The sequence below is a fragment of the Meles meles genome, chromosome X, assembly GCF_922984935.1.
Source record: "Meles meles chromosome X, mMelMel3.1 paternal haplotype, whole genome shotgun sequence".
Classification (NCBI taxonomy): Eukaryota; Metazoa; Chordata; class Mammalia; order Carnivora; family Mustelidae; genus Meles; species Meles meles.
In genome coordinates this window covers 26,316,702-26,333,465 of record NC_060087.1, presented here as the reverse complement: position 1 = coordinate 26,333,465, position 16,764 = coordinate 26,316,702, and the positions used below count along the sequence as shown (strand labels likewise).

At 42.8% G+C, this 16,764-nt stretch overlaps 1 protein-coding gene across 3 annotated transcripts in view; it reads right to left on the bottom strand.

The window, feature by feature from the left end:
* Positions 1-16,530, bottom strand: part of GK (glycerol kinase) — a 79,316-nt gene extending 62,786 nt beyond the window's left edge. Inside the window, exons 1-3 of one of the 3 annotated variants that reach the window (XM_045994848.1) lie at positions 16,317-16,530; positions 5,309-5,382; positions 3,132-3,238 (exon numbers count right to left, since the gene is read on the bottom strand). In XM_045994848.1, coding sequence (XP_045850804.1) covers positions 3,132-3,238; positions 5,309-5,382; positions 16,317-16,394 — 259 coding nt within the window. In that variant the 5' untranslated portion in view covers positions 16,395-16,530. The remainder of the gene's footprint in view (positions 1-3,131; positions 3,239-5,308; positions 5,383-16,316) is intronic. The other 2 variants (XM_045994849.1, XM_045994850.1) reach the window with 2 other exon arrangements.
* Positions 16,531-16,764: the final 234 nt, after the last annotated feature.

Sequence of the window (16,764 nt, the reverse complement as noted above, 5' to 3'; positions counted from 1 at the left end):
GATTGCTTAAAAATAAAACATTTAAAAAATAAGTAAAATCTTTAAAAAAAATATAACCAGCTATGATAAATGCTTATTTTTTTTAAAGATTTTTATTTATTTGAGGGAGGGACGGAGGGAGGGAGGGAGAGAGAGAGAGAGCACTAGCAAGGGAGAGAGGCAAAGGGAGACCCTGAGCAGGAAGCCCAATGCGGGGGGTGAGGGGGGGGTGGGTGGTACGGGGGGCCTCAATCCCAGGACCCTGGGATCAGGACCTGAGCTAAAGGCAGACGCTCAACTGACTGAGCCATCCAGATGCCCCTAAACTCATAACAGCTAAGACTATCAATAAATTGGTTTCCAGCTATTTATTTGCTACATGGGAACTAAAAAGTGAAGTGGCTTGAAAAACAAAGAGAAGTGGTTTGTGAAGTTATCAGTGTGGCTCAGGAAAATGAATAATGGCTCACAAGACAGGGGAGTTGTGCTTTAATGTTAACACTAATAAATAGCTACATGACCTCCAAAAAGTCCCTTTCCCTCATTTGCAGCTAGGTTTCGGTGACAGAAAATCCTTCAGAGCATCAGTGTTCCGCGAGATAGACTTCTTTGTAGGCAAGCGGAAGTCTGGCCCTTGGCAGTGCCAATTCAATGAATTATCTTATAAAAATAAAATTTAGCACAACTGACCTGGAATGGGGGGGGTGGGACAGTCTCTACCTTGGCCACGCTGTGGTATTCGTTGAGAAGGAAATGCCGGGTCACTATGGCTCAGGTATGGGTTTTACAAGGGCCAGACACAGAGGAGTGTAGAACAGAGTCACGTGCTCCTAAAGAGCAGTTAGCGCAAGGGGAAGGCAAGGCACTTAGGCAGTAGCTGTGCATCACCTTCAGAAATATCACAAAAACAAGAGGAAGGGGCACCTGGGTGGCTCCGTGGGTTAAGCCTCTGCCTTTGGATCAGGTCATGATCTCAGGGTCTTGGGATTGAGCCCCGCATCAGGTTCTCTGCTTACCTCCCTCTCTCTCTGCCTGCCTCTCTGCCTACTTGCGATCTCTGTCTGTCAAATAAATAAATAAAATCTTAAAAAAAACAGGAGGAAAAGGAAAGGCACCCAAGCCTCGGGGTCCAGAAGGCCACCACGTTCCACGTTGCAGCCAACCCTACCTATGAGAGAGGTAGAATGATGTCAAAACCAAGGCTGATCATCCTGAAATACACATCCTGAACATGGCTTTAGAAGCTACCTAGATTCTTCATGTCTTTGGTAATGGATATTTTGACCATGGAGTGTGCTACTGAATGCCTCCTGTATGTTTAGGTCGTTTAGGCTGTAAAAGCTGTGAGAACAAGGATACAACCAGCCACTGCTTTGATGCACGGCTCATCTACAAGTTGCTGAATATAACTCTAAAAGAATTCTGAAGCACTTCCACATAGATGTAGGGACAACCAAGGGTCAGATATTCCATTAATTTGTGATTGCATTAACATGTGTCTCCCTCACTGGGTTCTTAGCTACACAACATTTGTGCTCCACTGTTTCCCTAGCATACCCAGCACGTGAGTCTGCTCAATGAATGGTTTTGATAACATTTAGTCTTTTTTTTTTAAAGATGTATCCATTTATTTTAGAGAGAGAGCACCAGCAGGAGGGGCAGAGGGAGAATCTGAAGTAGACTCCTCCTGAGCACAGAGCCTGAAGCAGGGCTTGATCCCACCACCCTGAGACCACGACCCAAGCTGAAACCAAGAGCTGGATGCTTAAACGACTGTGCCACCCAGGTGCCCCGTCCAATCTTTTTTAAGTAAGTTTTATTTATATAAATAGATGAAAGTCTGAAAAAAAAATTCCAAGGTTCTCCCCAGCATCTCTACCAAAATAAATAAGTAATCGAAGTTTCGACTCAGGAGTGTTAGTAAATCTCAGAGCCAATGTGATGTGAATCAAAGTACCATTACTCCGAACTGATGGCTACCCCTACTTACGTAGGGTCCAACTAGCTAAGGGGGTGCCTGGGCGGCTCAATGAGTGGAGTCTGCTTGAGATTCTCCCTTTCCCTCTGCCCTTCCCCATGGCTGTGTGCGCTCTCTCAAATAAATTAAATCTTTAAAAACAATAAAACTACTTAGAATTAACAGAGATCTGTAGTGATCTAACACTCTCAATTATTTCAGGGAGATTCTCTTAAAATGCTCTGATTCCATCCCCCCACCCCCAGCTGTTCCCCAATTTATCTGGGAGCTCCAGCAAAAAAACCCCAAGCATCGTCTTTGACCAATCATTTCCCTCCACAGCACTATTCTATTACCCTAACTTCCAATACACTATCAAGTTCTGCCCCTTCTCTCCGCCTCCCCTGCTACCACTGTCAGTCAAGTCACCATCCTCTTTCTCAGGACTTCCACAGCAGCCTCTACACTGGTCTCCCTGTGTCCACACTCAGACCTTCACGACTTAACCACAAAGCTCAACACTGTAGTGAGGAAGCTGTCTGCAAACTGCCATCCTGTCACCTTGCTTAAAACATTCTCACGGCCAGCTCCCTGTAGTACTAAGAGTAACACCCAAACTCCTAACCATGGCTGACAAGGCCCTATCTGTTTCCCCAATTTCTGCTCCTACTGAAACCCTGGGTGCACCTCTGCCCTCATCTTCTTTTACTCCACTTTTGACACACTGGACTTTTTCTGACCCAGAAATACGCTAAGCTTATTCCCACCTCAGGACCGTTGCACATGCTGCTTCCTTTCCTCAAACTTTTTCTCCCAGCTATTTGCATGGTTGGCCCCTTTTGGCTTCTGAGACCTCAGTAAATGTGTCCCCTCCTCAGAAAGGCCTTCTCTAGCCATCCAAACTGAAGTAAGCCTTTCCAGGCACACCCCACTGTATCATCCAGTTTGAGCTTCTGCATGGGACTTCTTAGTATCTGAGATCAGCTTGTAGTTGTCTGCTCTTATTGTTGGGTTCACACCCACTGGAATAAAAGATTCATGAGAACAGGGACCTCATCTTCCCATTTATTGTCACATGCTGGGTTCACACAGAGATGCTTGCCACTGCACAAGCACTCAGTTATGTGCTGAATAAAGCAATGTACAAATATGATTGAGATAATCATACATGGAGAAAAATATTCTATTCAAATACCTTTTATGTTGGAAATATCGATATTGAGCTGTCCAAGTTTCTCACATGTTTTCTCTATACACTCATAGACAGACTGCAGAATTTCCTTAGGATCTTGTTCCACCCATCTTTGAACAAAAGAATGTTATTTGGTTAGTCCACAAGAAAGCAATACATATGTCATTTATTTCTCTATAATTGTGCACATATGAGGGTGTGACTGGTGCATAAATCAACAAAAATTGTATCAGCAAAGGAAAGCATCACCAATATTCTAAACAAATGATTTTAAATACCAGTCTACTCCCTTGTGTTTTTCTTATTCTTCAAATAGTAATTAATCATTTCAAAGACGGCAAGTAAAGACCACAAATAGCAGACACTCTACCTACTTTAAATAATTTTTTCAAATCCAGTAAGAAATTAGTTCCCCAATTCTTTATATCCTGTGGCTCTGATGAATTTTAATAAACCATCTACATGTTTTCACTAGTTACCAGCTATTTCTAAGTAGAGTGAAATATATGTATGAGTCTTGGGATGGATGGACTGATTGATCTACTTATTTATTTGGGTATGCACTTATTTATTTATGAAGCAAAAGGAAAAGAAGTAGACTAATCTCTTTTGCCATTGTTCTCCCAAGGTATTTTGTGAGAATTTAGGGGAAAAATTTAAATTTCTTCCAGTAATTATTTCATGTAGACAAGGGATTGCTTTCAGTTTTCAGACCCAATGCCAGTGCCATTTTGGTAATGTACGAGAACTCTGGAAAGATGAAAGTCTCATAATAAATGACATGGAAGAGAAATGTGGAAAAAACAAATGACAATTAAGGAAAACCACAAGTAAAAAGGATCCCAATTTTTAAAAATCCTACCCTACAATCTCCAAGTACAAGGGAATTCCAAGTGCCTTTTTTCTTGGTCTTGAGCTTGCCATGCTTTCCTGAGCTTTGAATTCTCTAAAATTCTTTTTCTAAAAACCTAACTTCCTTCCACATATTTCTAACTTCTATCTCTTTAAGACCCAGGTGCTCTTTCTCCAAACTGCACTGGGATTAGGCCTGTGGACAGTCATTCTAATGTTGGGATCGTATCAATAGCTTTTACTATTAAAGTAATTCTCTAAAATGAAGGAGAACATTTTTCATGGAAAGAAAATACCAAAATTTGGTAGGGCATCAAGTTTTTTTTCTTTCTTAAATCCATTAAATTTTAAAGTAAAATAAACAGATCGAAAGTACACAATTTGTTGAATTTTAACAAATGGATGTATCCATCTAACCAACACCCCAGTCAGTCAAGATACAGAAATATTCCGTCATTCCTGAAAGTTCTTTCATGCCTCCTTCAAGTCCATCACATACTCCATAGGAAACCCATTTCTGGATTTCTATCATCTTACTTTAGTCTCTTCTTGTATCTCAGATACAGGCATGTAGTACGTACTCCTTTGTGTTCAGCTTTTTTCATGTTTCATGATACTAATACGAATCAACCATGTTGTGGCATGCATCATTTCACGTTTTAAAATCTGCCTCAGGGTATTTCACTGTTATTCATTCCACAGATGACAGACATTTGGGTTGTTTCCAGTTTGGGGTATTATGAATAAAGCTGCTATAAACATTCATGTATGCCTTTCTATAGCCATATGTTTTCTGCTTTCATTTCTCTTGGATAAATTCCTAAGAGCAGAATCTGCAGATACACGGCTGATTTCATAAGAAACTGCCACAGTTTTTCAAAGTGGGTACATCATAAACATCATTAAATTCTAAATAATATACTTAACATTCTATTTAATCACAACTACTACATATGCACATTATTCCCAAGAAGGATGACTTTAGCATTAGATGTTAAGAGATGTGAATGCTTACACTCCAATCAGCAAAGCAGTGTTTCGCCAAGGATGGATGGAGAACTAAATGCTTTCAAAGTCAGTGTGGGATTTCCGATATTTAATACTCCTTTACTTTATTATCCCTTCCTTTCCCGTCACTGAATTCCCAAGCCACCAATCACTATTATTGCTGGGTCACCAAGTATTACTTCTTTCCTTGACTAAAACCTCTCTCTCAAGTCTTCCCAGGAGGGGCTTGGTCAAGTTTGCTTTACAAGGCCAGAGGGTTTGTAAGGGGAGATGGATTAATAAACATGAGGTATCTTTACGTATTAGAGCAGGAAACATACCCTTCTCTTGGAAACTCTTGTTTTATTTCCACTTGATGATGACTAAGTAGTTCAGCTGTTTTTGAATTGAAAACCTGAAAAACATATTGCAACATTAGGGTAAAAATGCACGTAGAGAGCAAAGGTGTTCAGAGCTTTTCAACAACAAGTTCTTAGTCACTGACAGAAAAAGTCTGATCAGTTTTAAGGCCACACAGGATGTTCTACTTTCTCTTCAGTTAGAGTCATGATAAAGAGAAATCTATTGGACATGAAGCTAAAGGGACAATTCCTTACTCTTGAAAAAAACAAAACAAAATAAAACAAAACAAAACTCACTCCAGATGTAGGAAACTGAATACATCAACCAATTAATGAGCATGGATCTCAAAAGAGAATAGGAAAACCAAGAGTAAGAGAGAGGCGGTAAAATGCTGATGATGACATTGTAAGGTTCTATCCTGCTTCCATCTTGAATACAGAGACACAGAGTCATAGATGCCCAGGCAGAGAAGGGCACTGCACAAATTCCTTCAAAGGGAAGCACAGCAATGCATCTAGCTCTCATAAAGGTAAAAACAGAGAGCCCTATCAACAGGGCAAAAGTGTTTCCTGTACTATCTGGCAAAGTGCTCCCTATGACATACCTGTCATGAATTTTTGAACTGTGGTAAAAACATTTAAATTTTTTTTTAAGATTTTATTTATTTGACAGAGAGTACAAGTAGACAGAGCAGCAGGCAGAGAGAGAGGGGGAAGCAGGCTCCCTGCCGAGCAGAGAGCCCGATGCAGGACTCGATCCCAGGACCCTGAGATCACAAACTGAGCCGAAGACAGAGGCTTAACCCACTGAGCCACCCAGGTGCCCTTGGTACAAAACATTTAAACCAATGGATGAAAGATACCAAAGAAGAAGTGCTGTACAATCCTCCACAATTTTTCTACTGCTAAAAAAATACTCAGATAAAAAACCAAACAAACAAATCAAACTTAGGGCGCCTACGTGGCTCAGTCGGTTAAGCTTCTCTGCCTTTGGCTCAGGTCATGATCCCGGGGTCCTGGGATAGAGCCCCAAGTCGGGCTCTCTGCTTAGCAGGGAGCCTTCTCCCTCTGCCTCAGCCTAACCCCCTCTGTCTCTCATGAATGAATAAAATCTTAAAAAGAAAAAAACTTCGCCACCTTTTCTCTTATACACTCTTTTTCATGTGCGTGAACCTATACTTGAGTACCAGAGTCCTTAGGCTTTCAGAGTCGGGATTCCTATTTTAATTAAACTCAACTTCCGAAATTACTGTAATTACAGTGGTGAAGTTACATCCAATTAGTTAAGAAAGCGTTTCCATGCCTAGGTTTCCTGTGGGAGAAAACTACCTGCTCAATGCAGTCTATGAAAGGGAAAGTAAGAAGAGAAAACACACCGTGAGCAGCTGCTGCCCTCCCTCCCCAGCACACTATCTTACTTTTGGGAGGAAGTGATAAATACAAGGAAAGCAAGAAGGTAAATTCTCAAGTCCTTGGAAGAGATAAAATATCCTACAAGTCAAAGGTTAACTTGACATGTCATAAATAAAAGGCACTTGACAGAATCCCAAATAATATCCCTCTAATTTACAACTTAGCATTAAGAGTGTATCTCTAGGATGTTCACGCCATTTGTTCTGTTTTATTTTGAATTATCTCTAGGGCCTAGAATAGTGCCTGGCATAGGGCTTATGATAAACATTTGTTGAATGCCTGAAAAAATATGGTCTACCCAGTACTTATTGGAAGACAGTTACCAAATCAAATGAGAAATGGTTATGTGGTAGGAAATCTCTAATAGGGAACCAGTTGTATTATTTTTATCCATACTACTATGACTCCCAGGATCTACTCACAAATCCCCAAAGGACTCTGGGTTAGGAGACAAGGTGTCCCTTCTGGTTGGCTGGATTCACAAAGACCGCAACAGCAGACCTGTGGGGCTCTGAATGGAGTAGGATTCCTGTTCCATCATCCAGTAGTTTTTATGAGGCTAACTTCAGGACCCTCACACTAATGGATTTGTAGGCCTTTGGAATAGGCAGAGAAAAGGGAAGGATTTTGGTAAATTCCATCCGGCTTATTAGACCACGATGCTGGTAATCACAAAGCATTTGGATGTAACAGGATGGAGCCTGGACCGCCTTACTTTTTCAGAGTTCTGAAACTGTGCAGAATATAAACACCATCTGTAGAGGTTTAGGAGCTGACCCTGTGCAACACTTCCAAGTTTGAGGGACAATCTAGGTTTCCATTTTTTAGAATCATCAACTTGCTTACTGCAGCATTGTCCAACAGAAATACAACGCAAACACTTATGTAATTTTAAGTTTTTTCATAAAAAAAAACAGTAAAAAGAGGCAGATGAAATTAACTAATGTTTTATTTAGATCACTATAGCTAAAAAATTATCATTCTGACAAGTGATCAACAGCAAAAACTATTAATGAGACCTGCTACTTTTTTTAGAAGCAAGTCTTTGAAATCTAGTATATATTTTATGCTTATAGTCTGTCTCAATTTGGACTAACCACATCGGAAGTGGGCAATAGCCACATGTGGCAGTGGCTACTGTACAGGATGGTGAAATTCTGCAGTACTATTTTTCTTATACATCTAGGTTCATGTGAAGAGTTTTAATGACTGTCTGTTTGTCTACAGAAAGACAAATGTACGAAGAAGGCTAATGATGCTTCGCAATACTTTCTGCCTGGAGGGTTATGAACTCATATATGAGAACACAACGCCCAGTAGCAAGAATGGTAGTCCGATGTTTTCTAGCAGATTTTCCAGTGGCTATATAGCTTGTTTTATAAAAGTTCTAGTATAGTCATTGTTTAAAACTCATTAGGTGGTAAAGAAGAAAAACCTCAAAATTACAGATAGTCCTCACTTTTTTCTCCCTTTTCAGATTTGAAATTCACCGAATTTAAAAGTCAGTTAAAACTTCAGATGCAGGGGCACCTGGGTAGCTCAGTGGGTTAAGCCTCTCTGCCTTCAGCTCAGGTCGTATCTCAGCGTCTTGGGATCAAGTTCCACATCCGGCTCCCTGCTCAGCAGGGAGCCTGCTTCCCCCTCTTTCTCTGCCTGCCTCTCTGCCTACTTGTGCTCTGTCTCTGCCAAATAAATAAATAAAATCTTTAAAAAAAAGAACTTCAGATGCACAACAGCAGAGTCGTAGGCTTTAAGAAAATTAATTAAAAGGAACATTTGAAGGCACAAGGAATCTGTACTTCCTGGAAGACATCGCTGAGCTCCTGTGAGCCAGCATTTTCAAAATAGGCCCCTTATATCTCCAGGACCCTTCAGAAGCTCAAAAGGAGGGACAGGGAGCTCCAGCAGAGCCTCTGGGCTATGCCATATCTCGGATTTCACATTTTATTGACATTAGCTTCCAGATTTAGGCCCTCTCAGAAAAAAGCTTTATGGGGGCGCCTGGGTGTCTCAGTGGGTTAAGGCCTCTGCCTTCAGCTCAGGTCATGATTCCAGGGTCCTGGGATCAGGCCCCACATCGGACTCTCTGCTCAGCAGGGAGCCTGCTTCCTACACCCCACCCACCAGCTGCCTCTGCCTGCCCCTCTGCCTACTTGTGATCTCTGTCAAATAAATAAAAATCTTTTAAAAAAAGAAAAAGAAAAAAGGTTAACAATGGAGTTCTAAAGCAAAAACAAATGTATGACACAAACTGAACCCCATGGCCCTAACATGTACTTACAAAGTAAGCTCCAGAAGATTGGATAATACTCACCAACAGGACTAAATTCTGAGTTTTCGAAATGCCAATTCAGTGCTTTTCTAGTACAAAATCATGCTAATACAAATTATGATCTTTTTGTCCTCCACTAAGTGTCAGCAAATACCAAGTTTTAGGACATAAAAGGAGAAAGGACACCTTACTCAGACCGTTATGGGTCAGAGAGAGGGGCTATTAAAAGAAGTAGCTTCTAGGCTAAGACTTAAGGTGGATTGGAAGGGAGTGTGTGTAGGCCTAGGAAGGGATGGGAGGCTAGACCAAGGTGACAAAAGCAGCTACCATGTGTCCGTGAGGATCCAGGTGAGACAGCGGAGGGCCTGTCAGGGGCGGGGGCAGCAGTGAGGACTGAAAGAAACTGAAGGGCATTGCTGAGAGAGATTTAACTTGAGATACAAACAATTAGATGTGTCAAGGGTTTGCAGGGGGAGGAGTAAAGGAAAGGGGGACACTCATGGATGACAGGACAGGTTGGCATTGGCAGCGTTTACAAGACACAGGATAGGCTAGGAAGGGTCATTGTGGCACACAAAGGGGTTAACGAGACTGCAGAGTTCATTTTATATCATGTGCTGTCTGGGGTATTATTTGGGCATAGACAGAGAGATGCCCAGTGGGCAGCTGCTTATATCTTAGGTGGTAAGCTTGAAGAATTACAAACCTGGTTACAAATCTGGAACTAGTAGATAGGTAAGTCCTGGCGCTCTAACACACAGCACAGTGATTAGAGCCAACAGTGTTGGATTAAAGGCTTCAAAGGTGGGGCGCCTGGGTGGCTCAGTGGGTTAAGCCGCTGCCTTAAGCTCAGGTCACGAGATCGAGTCCCACATCGGGCTCTCTGCTCAGCGGGGGGCCTGCTTCCTCCTCTCCCTCTCTCTGGCTGCCTCTCTGCCTACTTGTGATCTCTTTCTGTCAAGTAAATAAATAAAATCTTTAAAAATAAATAAATAAAAGCTTCAAAGGTGCCAAGAGACTAGATTTTAACTGTCCCCGCCACAAAAAAAGAAACGATAATTTTGTGACATGACAGAGGTACTAATGCTACCATGGTCACTGTATTACGATACATAAATGGATCAAACAACACTTGTACACATTACACTCTTACTAGGTTACATGTCGGTTATATATTAATTTAAAAGAGAGAGAGACAGAGAGGTGGATCTGTTCTCAGAATTTTGTGCTGGTCAGAGAGGCGGATGAGAGCTTCATGCTTGGTGTAACACGGAGGCAAAGAGCACCGGCCCGGGAAGTACACAGGGCTGGGGGGTACAGGGTCAATCAACAGTTCTGCCCACATCAGCGGTTTGACTTTAACTTTTTCTGAACCTTGACTTTTCCATCCATCAAAGGATCAATGGAAGAATTTAGGGAAGTATCTCACACGGGGCAGGCACATCGTCCACATCCAAATGATGAGACCTCCACTGGTGCTGCCATGACTATTTCCATTATTATTACTGCGGCTACTACTGCTAACCAAGTAGCCAACCAAGTAGCCAACCAAGTAGCCAACCAAGTAGCCAACCAGCCGGCAGCCCAACCGACTGGTGGAGGGGAGGACTCAAAGCCACCCTATGCATCTCTAAGCCCGAATCCCTTATCAGTTCCAGATTCTGTTTTATGGGGAGGGCAATTACAAACTGAAGAGAGGTTAAAAAAAAAAAAAGGAATACTGACCATTTAAGTCCTGAATGATACTGAAGGGACGCCTGGGTGGCTCAGTCAGTTAAGCACTGGACTCTTCAGCTCAAGTCATGATCTCAGGGTCCTGGGATGGAGCCCATTACAAAGGGCTCCCTGCTTCTCTTGGGAGTCTGCTTGAGATTTCTTCCCCCCCCTTCTCCCCCCCCCATTCCTGTGTGCACACACATGCGTGTGTCTGTGTGTATGCTCTCTCTCTCAAGACATAAAAATCTCAAAAATTAAAAAAAAAATTGAAGAAAGAGTAAAGTTAGAAATTTAACAGTGCAGGCACATAGCATATACCCCCAAAATGTCACCACTATTGCTGCTGCTACTACTAATGCTTATTATTATTATTAGGGCTACTGATACTATTGCCTTCAAGCGGTAGAATTAGAAGTTACCAGCTCTAGTCACCACTAAGCGTAAGTCATGAGTCAATTATAGCTCTGCAGGAGAGAGAGCTTAAAAAGTGAAGACACAAGGACAATTACTTTTATAAAAAACTATCTAAGAAGGGCTTTCTGAAACAATGCAGGCCTTCTTCATCTTAAAAGGACAGCGGTAAAGAGACAACATGCTGTCCTTGCGAAGAAACTGTCCCTTGGGGTCTGAAGATGAATTCACGTATTCTTGCTCACTCATCCTATGACTAGCTGAGCCAGGCCATCATAAACATGCACATTCATTTCCCTCCTCACGTGATCTCCCCACTAGCCTACACTTTAACACCATACTCAGCTTCACTATGTGATAAAACATTTTTCAGGAATGTAAACTCCGCCTCTAGAACTCTATGATACTACATAAATTTGAAAGACCTAAAATAAAAATACTGGCTACAAATATATTACATTGCCAACTTGACCACAAAATGCATCCTGGCATCTTCCAACAAGCCACAGGAGTAAGGAAAAGATGGCAAATGACATATTTTTCTTTAAAAATGAAACCATATTAAATAGCATATACTATATCTAACATAGCTATAGCTGCCAAATTAGACTTTTTCCAAGACTCCACAAATTTTACCCTTCCTAGTCTTCCAATCCTAGAATTCTAGTCAACACATCCGAAGGGCTCAGATGTCGTCATGTAAGGAGCACCGTCTACATACATGAAGTGCTGTGTTAGGCTTTGGGGAGGAAAAAACAGATACCATCCTGCCCTTTAAGGGGCTCAAAATTGCAAGCCCTTAACATGCAATGCTTATGGGAGACAAGAGAACAACGGGGTAGCAGTTCTGTGATGAGACAGTGTTCTTGCCATTTGTGTAAGGTGATGGGAAAAAAAATAAGCCAACCTCGTGGAAAAAAGAAAACACAAAAGAAACACAACTTATCACAACAGTGGCCTCATCCTACCTAGGAGCAGATTAGTTTTTACCAAATTTCATGAGTTCCCAGCCCCTTATGGGTGCTTATTAAGTATGTCCAATGAAAGAAGGAAAGTGGAAATCGGTCCCTAAGCCTTAGGAGATCTCAAAGTCTGATGGAACAACCCGGGCCAAGGCAGTGGTTCCTGCCAAAACAAGCACGGAACTATCGATCTAGCCATGTTTCGGACATGCGGTCTACTGAACAAAATGGTTGTGCAACCCTTATCCAGGGTGACTACACCTGAGCCCTGCCCAGGACCCACTGAATCTGAGTCACAAGATGATCAGAACCAGAAAGACCTATTCAAAGGCAACTTTGTATTTTTGTTTTGTTTTGTTTTGTCTTGTTTTTACATACTGCAAAACAAATGTGTACATACATTTTTCTTGGTGAAGACTCATCTGTGATTGTACTCTGAATGGACACCTGAAAGGTGGGTAAGTGGGCTTCCCCAGCCTCTCATCTCCCCTTCACAGCACTCCAGGCAGCCTTGAAGCCTAAGGCAGGAATTAGGAGAACAGGCTTCTGAGTGCGACAGAGCTGGCCTTGAATCCTAGTTCCACCCGTTACTCTGTGACCTTGGGCACAGGAAAGGAGCCTAATAATACTACCTACACCATGGTTGTTAGGAGGATTAAATGAGATAATGCTGGAAAAATCCTCAATTGCTGCATCTAACACATTTCAAGTCACAACACATTCCAAGTCTTTGCTTTTTTGTAACATCCAACTTAATGGGGGGAAACAAAGTTACCAAATTAAAGAAGGAAGTTGACTGTTTCAGCTGAAACTTTATAGTCTTCTAAAGAAACGGCCCCTCCTTAAAACCTGTTACACTGATTCTCTTTCCAAGAAGTTCCTATGCTGTAATCTGAGTAATCATGTGCCAACCTCAGTTCACTTTCCTATCAGACAAGTATGAAATTTTTCCTTTAGCACAAAGCCTATGCATGGGGGGGGGGGTGTCTGACAACTGTAAGTGAGCATGTTCTAAAAAGGCAGGTCTACTACTAAAATAGAAGAAATTAAATAAACATACCCAAGTCAAGAAGTCTTTAAGATTTTTTTTGGCAAGTTAAAAAAAAAAGACAACAAAACTGGAATCAAATTTCAGTTTACCTATTAAAGAGAAATAAACAAACATCTCTTCAATAAATATGTAGCAAGTGCTCCCTGTAGACAAAACACATGTTCACTTGTGGTGTTGACCAAGATGTTTTAAGGAACACAGAGATCAACAAGACTTCAAAAGTGGTCCCTGCTCTGAAGCACAGCAGGTATATAATTATAATACAGAGCAGGTGGTAAGAGCTTGGAAGAGAGGTTTAAGAAAAGTAGTATAGGAAGGGGTAGAAATTCCAAAGGTTTGAGGAAGACCTGCTAGGAGATGGCAGTTAAGACACCACTTGGAAGCAGACTGGAATTTCAGGCAGCAGATATGAGGAACAGGGGAGGAGGCAATTTGCTCGGATGAAAGAGCATGAATAAAGAAATCTTGTGTCCATCATGGGAGAAAGCTAACATTCCTATTACAGAAAAAGGAAGAAGAAAGCTTGCAGAGGTTATGGGTCTTATAAAAGTGGAATGAGGTATGCAAATCTGACGAATAATGGTCAGGAAGTTGTTCAAACACCTTTAACTTTGTAAGGTTCCTTATGACAGTTCACATCCACTGTATTCTTTCCTGAGAAGGTAAGCAATGAGTTCTGAGTCATAATTACAACACGGAACAAAACAGCTGTAACAACTCCTGGGAATCACCTTAGGATGGAAGCACTTATTCAGCAAATCTATTATCTGTATTTTGCAGGGAGTGGTTTAACAACCACTTTCCTTATAACCAAAGAAGAAAACACTTCGCTAAACCATTCCTAAGTTCTGTTCCACTTCACACATGATGTCTAAATCCTTTATGTACCTGTGAGGCATGCCTTCATATTTGTTTCTCAAGAAGCAGAAAACTTAACTGATCAACTTTTTAATGAATCATTCTATAAGCGGGATGGGAATATGAATTTGCACCTTAGCTTACTCAATGAGATCATGCCATACAGACCCCAGTAAAGAGAACCCAGCTTCCAGGGGCTTAGGTTGTTCATATCACACATTGAACAAATTTTTGTGGTAACTTGAAGTTGACCAATTCTTTCCCCACCAATGCAGAAAAATGCCTCTTGGGCAGCAGAATCTGAGGAATGACCTACAATAGATAAGACTGCTGAGCTACATGGACTGCACAGTGATGAGTTAAAAGGAAGACAAGCACAGTAAGGCTGGCTGCTAAAACGGAAGCCTACAAAGTTATGAAATTCTTTCCCCACATTCACAGAGGGCAAAAGCTGTATAAACTTGAGAATAATCACCACGTAGAGTTTGGCCGCCACTGGGCTTTATGAACTAGTTGCCAACATTTAAGAGAAAGATTTCACTGAGAATTCTAGACTATCAGCTTTTCTTAAAAAATCTGAAGCTCTGGCAACATTGCCTGGTATTCCTGGTTGGCAGCTGTAGGCTGTCCCCTTTGGCCTGAGTCTGCTCTCTTCTACCTGGCTGGCCCCTGCAGGAATTGTGTGGGTGAATTCTTAAATATGACTTCAAAAATTAACCCACAGTTAACAAACATGTCTTTTTTTAAAAAAGATTTTATTTGACAGAGAGAGACACAGGAAGAAAGGGAACACAAGCAGTGAAAGAGGGAGAAGCAGGCTTCCTGAGGAGCAGGGAGCCTGATGCGGGGCTTAATCTCAGGACTCTGGGATCATGACCTGAGCCAAAGGCAGACGCCTAACCAACTGAGCCACCCAGGCACCCCAACACACGTCTTAATGATCTTTCTTAAATTGGGAAAATGATAATGATGATTGTGTATTTTATATATTAAATCAAATCCAGTTAGATTATTTTACTTATGATTCAGGATTACTTTACATTTATATGAAAATAAGACAAAGTGAAATCTGCCCTGGGTGATCAAAAGATAAGCAATGTAAGAGACAGTAGAACTATGTCTTGGTAGCTAAACCAGGGTAAGTCATTAAGGGAGACTCAAACTATAATTGGACTGAAAGCTTTTCATTTTAGACAAGAGAGACAAGTATCAAAATGAAGGCACAAATGCAGGTTTTAGTCAAGTGGTCAGCTCAACAACTTGGAAGAAACATACAAACTTCATATATAATGTATACATATATATACACACACAATATATACAAATACAAAATAACGCATGAAAAAATGATTTGAAGACAGAGCTAAATAATCATTCAATATTTACATCAACCTGTCAAATGAGTCAAATGTCCATTGAAAGCTTGAGTTCTTAACCATTTATTTCAATTACTTTTATTTTACTAAACTCAGTCCTACATCACTTTAAGAACAAGTTTCCTAACTGTACAAAACATACTAATAAGCAGAGTCCCTTAGCTAGCACTCCGTTGTGATAAAACTGCTGTCATACATGGTAAATAAAAAGGGAAACAGAATTCTCCTGTCATTTTATGCTGTGAAGCACGGAGAAAACCATCTGTTACCGGCAAAGTATCAGAAATCGAAATTTTCGAGTCTCTGAAATTAAGTAAAGATGCCGGTAAAATCAGCGTAGTGTGACTTTTTCCTAAGGTGTTCTGCGCCCCCCCCCCACCCCCCACGCCGGCATTCCACCTTCTGCAATTTCTGTGGGAGAGGATGACAACGCATCCTCACGCCAATACTATATTCGTTCTACTGCTCCAAAGGACGCCGTGTTAGTCTACCAAAGCCGTGACACAGCTTTCGCCCCATCCAAGGACGTCCTGAGCCCCGCAGGCCAAATGCTCCTGGGGAAGCCCGCACTAGCGGTCAATGTGGCCACCTGTCCCTGGCTGCAGGCGGGCCGCTCTGCACGGATGCTCGGCGAGTCGTAGCTCCCTTTGGGGGTGGAGTCCCCTATTAGTAGGTGACCCGGCTCCACCACCAAGGCCAGGGCTGCTCAACTCGACCGCGAGGGTTGCGAGAGGCCGAGGTCCCCCAGGCCCACGCAGCATAGCTCCAGCGTGGCAGGTCCCGGTCTGGGGGCCTTGGCCTCCACCCTTTGCCTAGCGACCGGGCCCGGGGTCGGGAAAGGCGCGGGATGGGGACTAGACAACCAGCCCCGAGGTCCCTGGGCTCCCGCCTCGGCTCAGCGCCTCCTCAAATGTCACCCTAGGCTCACCAAAAAGCGCGTTGAGCTGGTGCCCTGGTCCACTGCCCCCACCAGTGGCCCCAAAACTGCTTTCTTCGCGGCTGCCATGAAACCAGCTTCGGGTCAGCGGGCTATCGCGGCCCGTTTCCCCGGTGACGGCGGCGGGCGGGGGAGGGGCAGACGACGAGCCGGTACGGCGAGGCAGCGTGCACGGCAGAACGCTCGGACAGTGCTTCAGGCAGCCCCTTTACCCGCGCGGAACCCTATCACCCCGCCCCTCCGACCCTGACCCCGCCCCCAAACGCGTTCAACACGACTCCGGAGGCGTGGCGGGGAGGGGGAGCGCTGCCTGCCGGGCGAGCCAATTAGCGAACGCGGAAAGAGGCGGAACGCTCCGACAATCCGAGGGCGGTGAGACGTCACGGGGGCGGGGCCTGGGCGCGGCGGAGGCGGTGGCCTGCGCAGCAGGTCACATGGG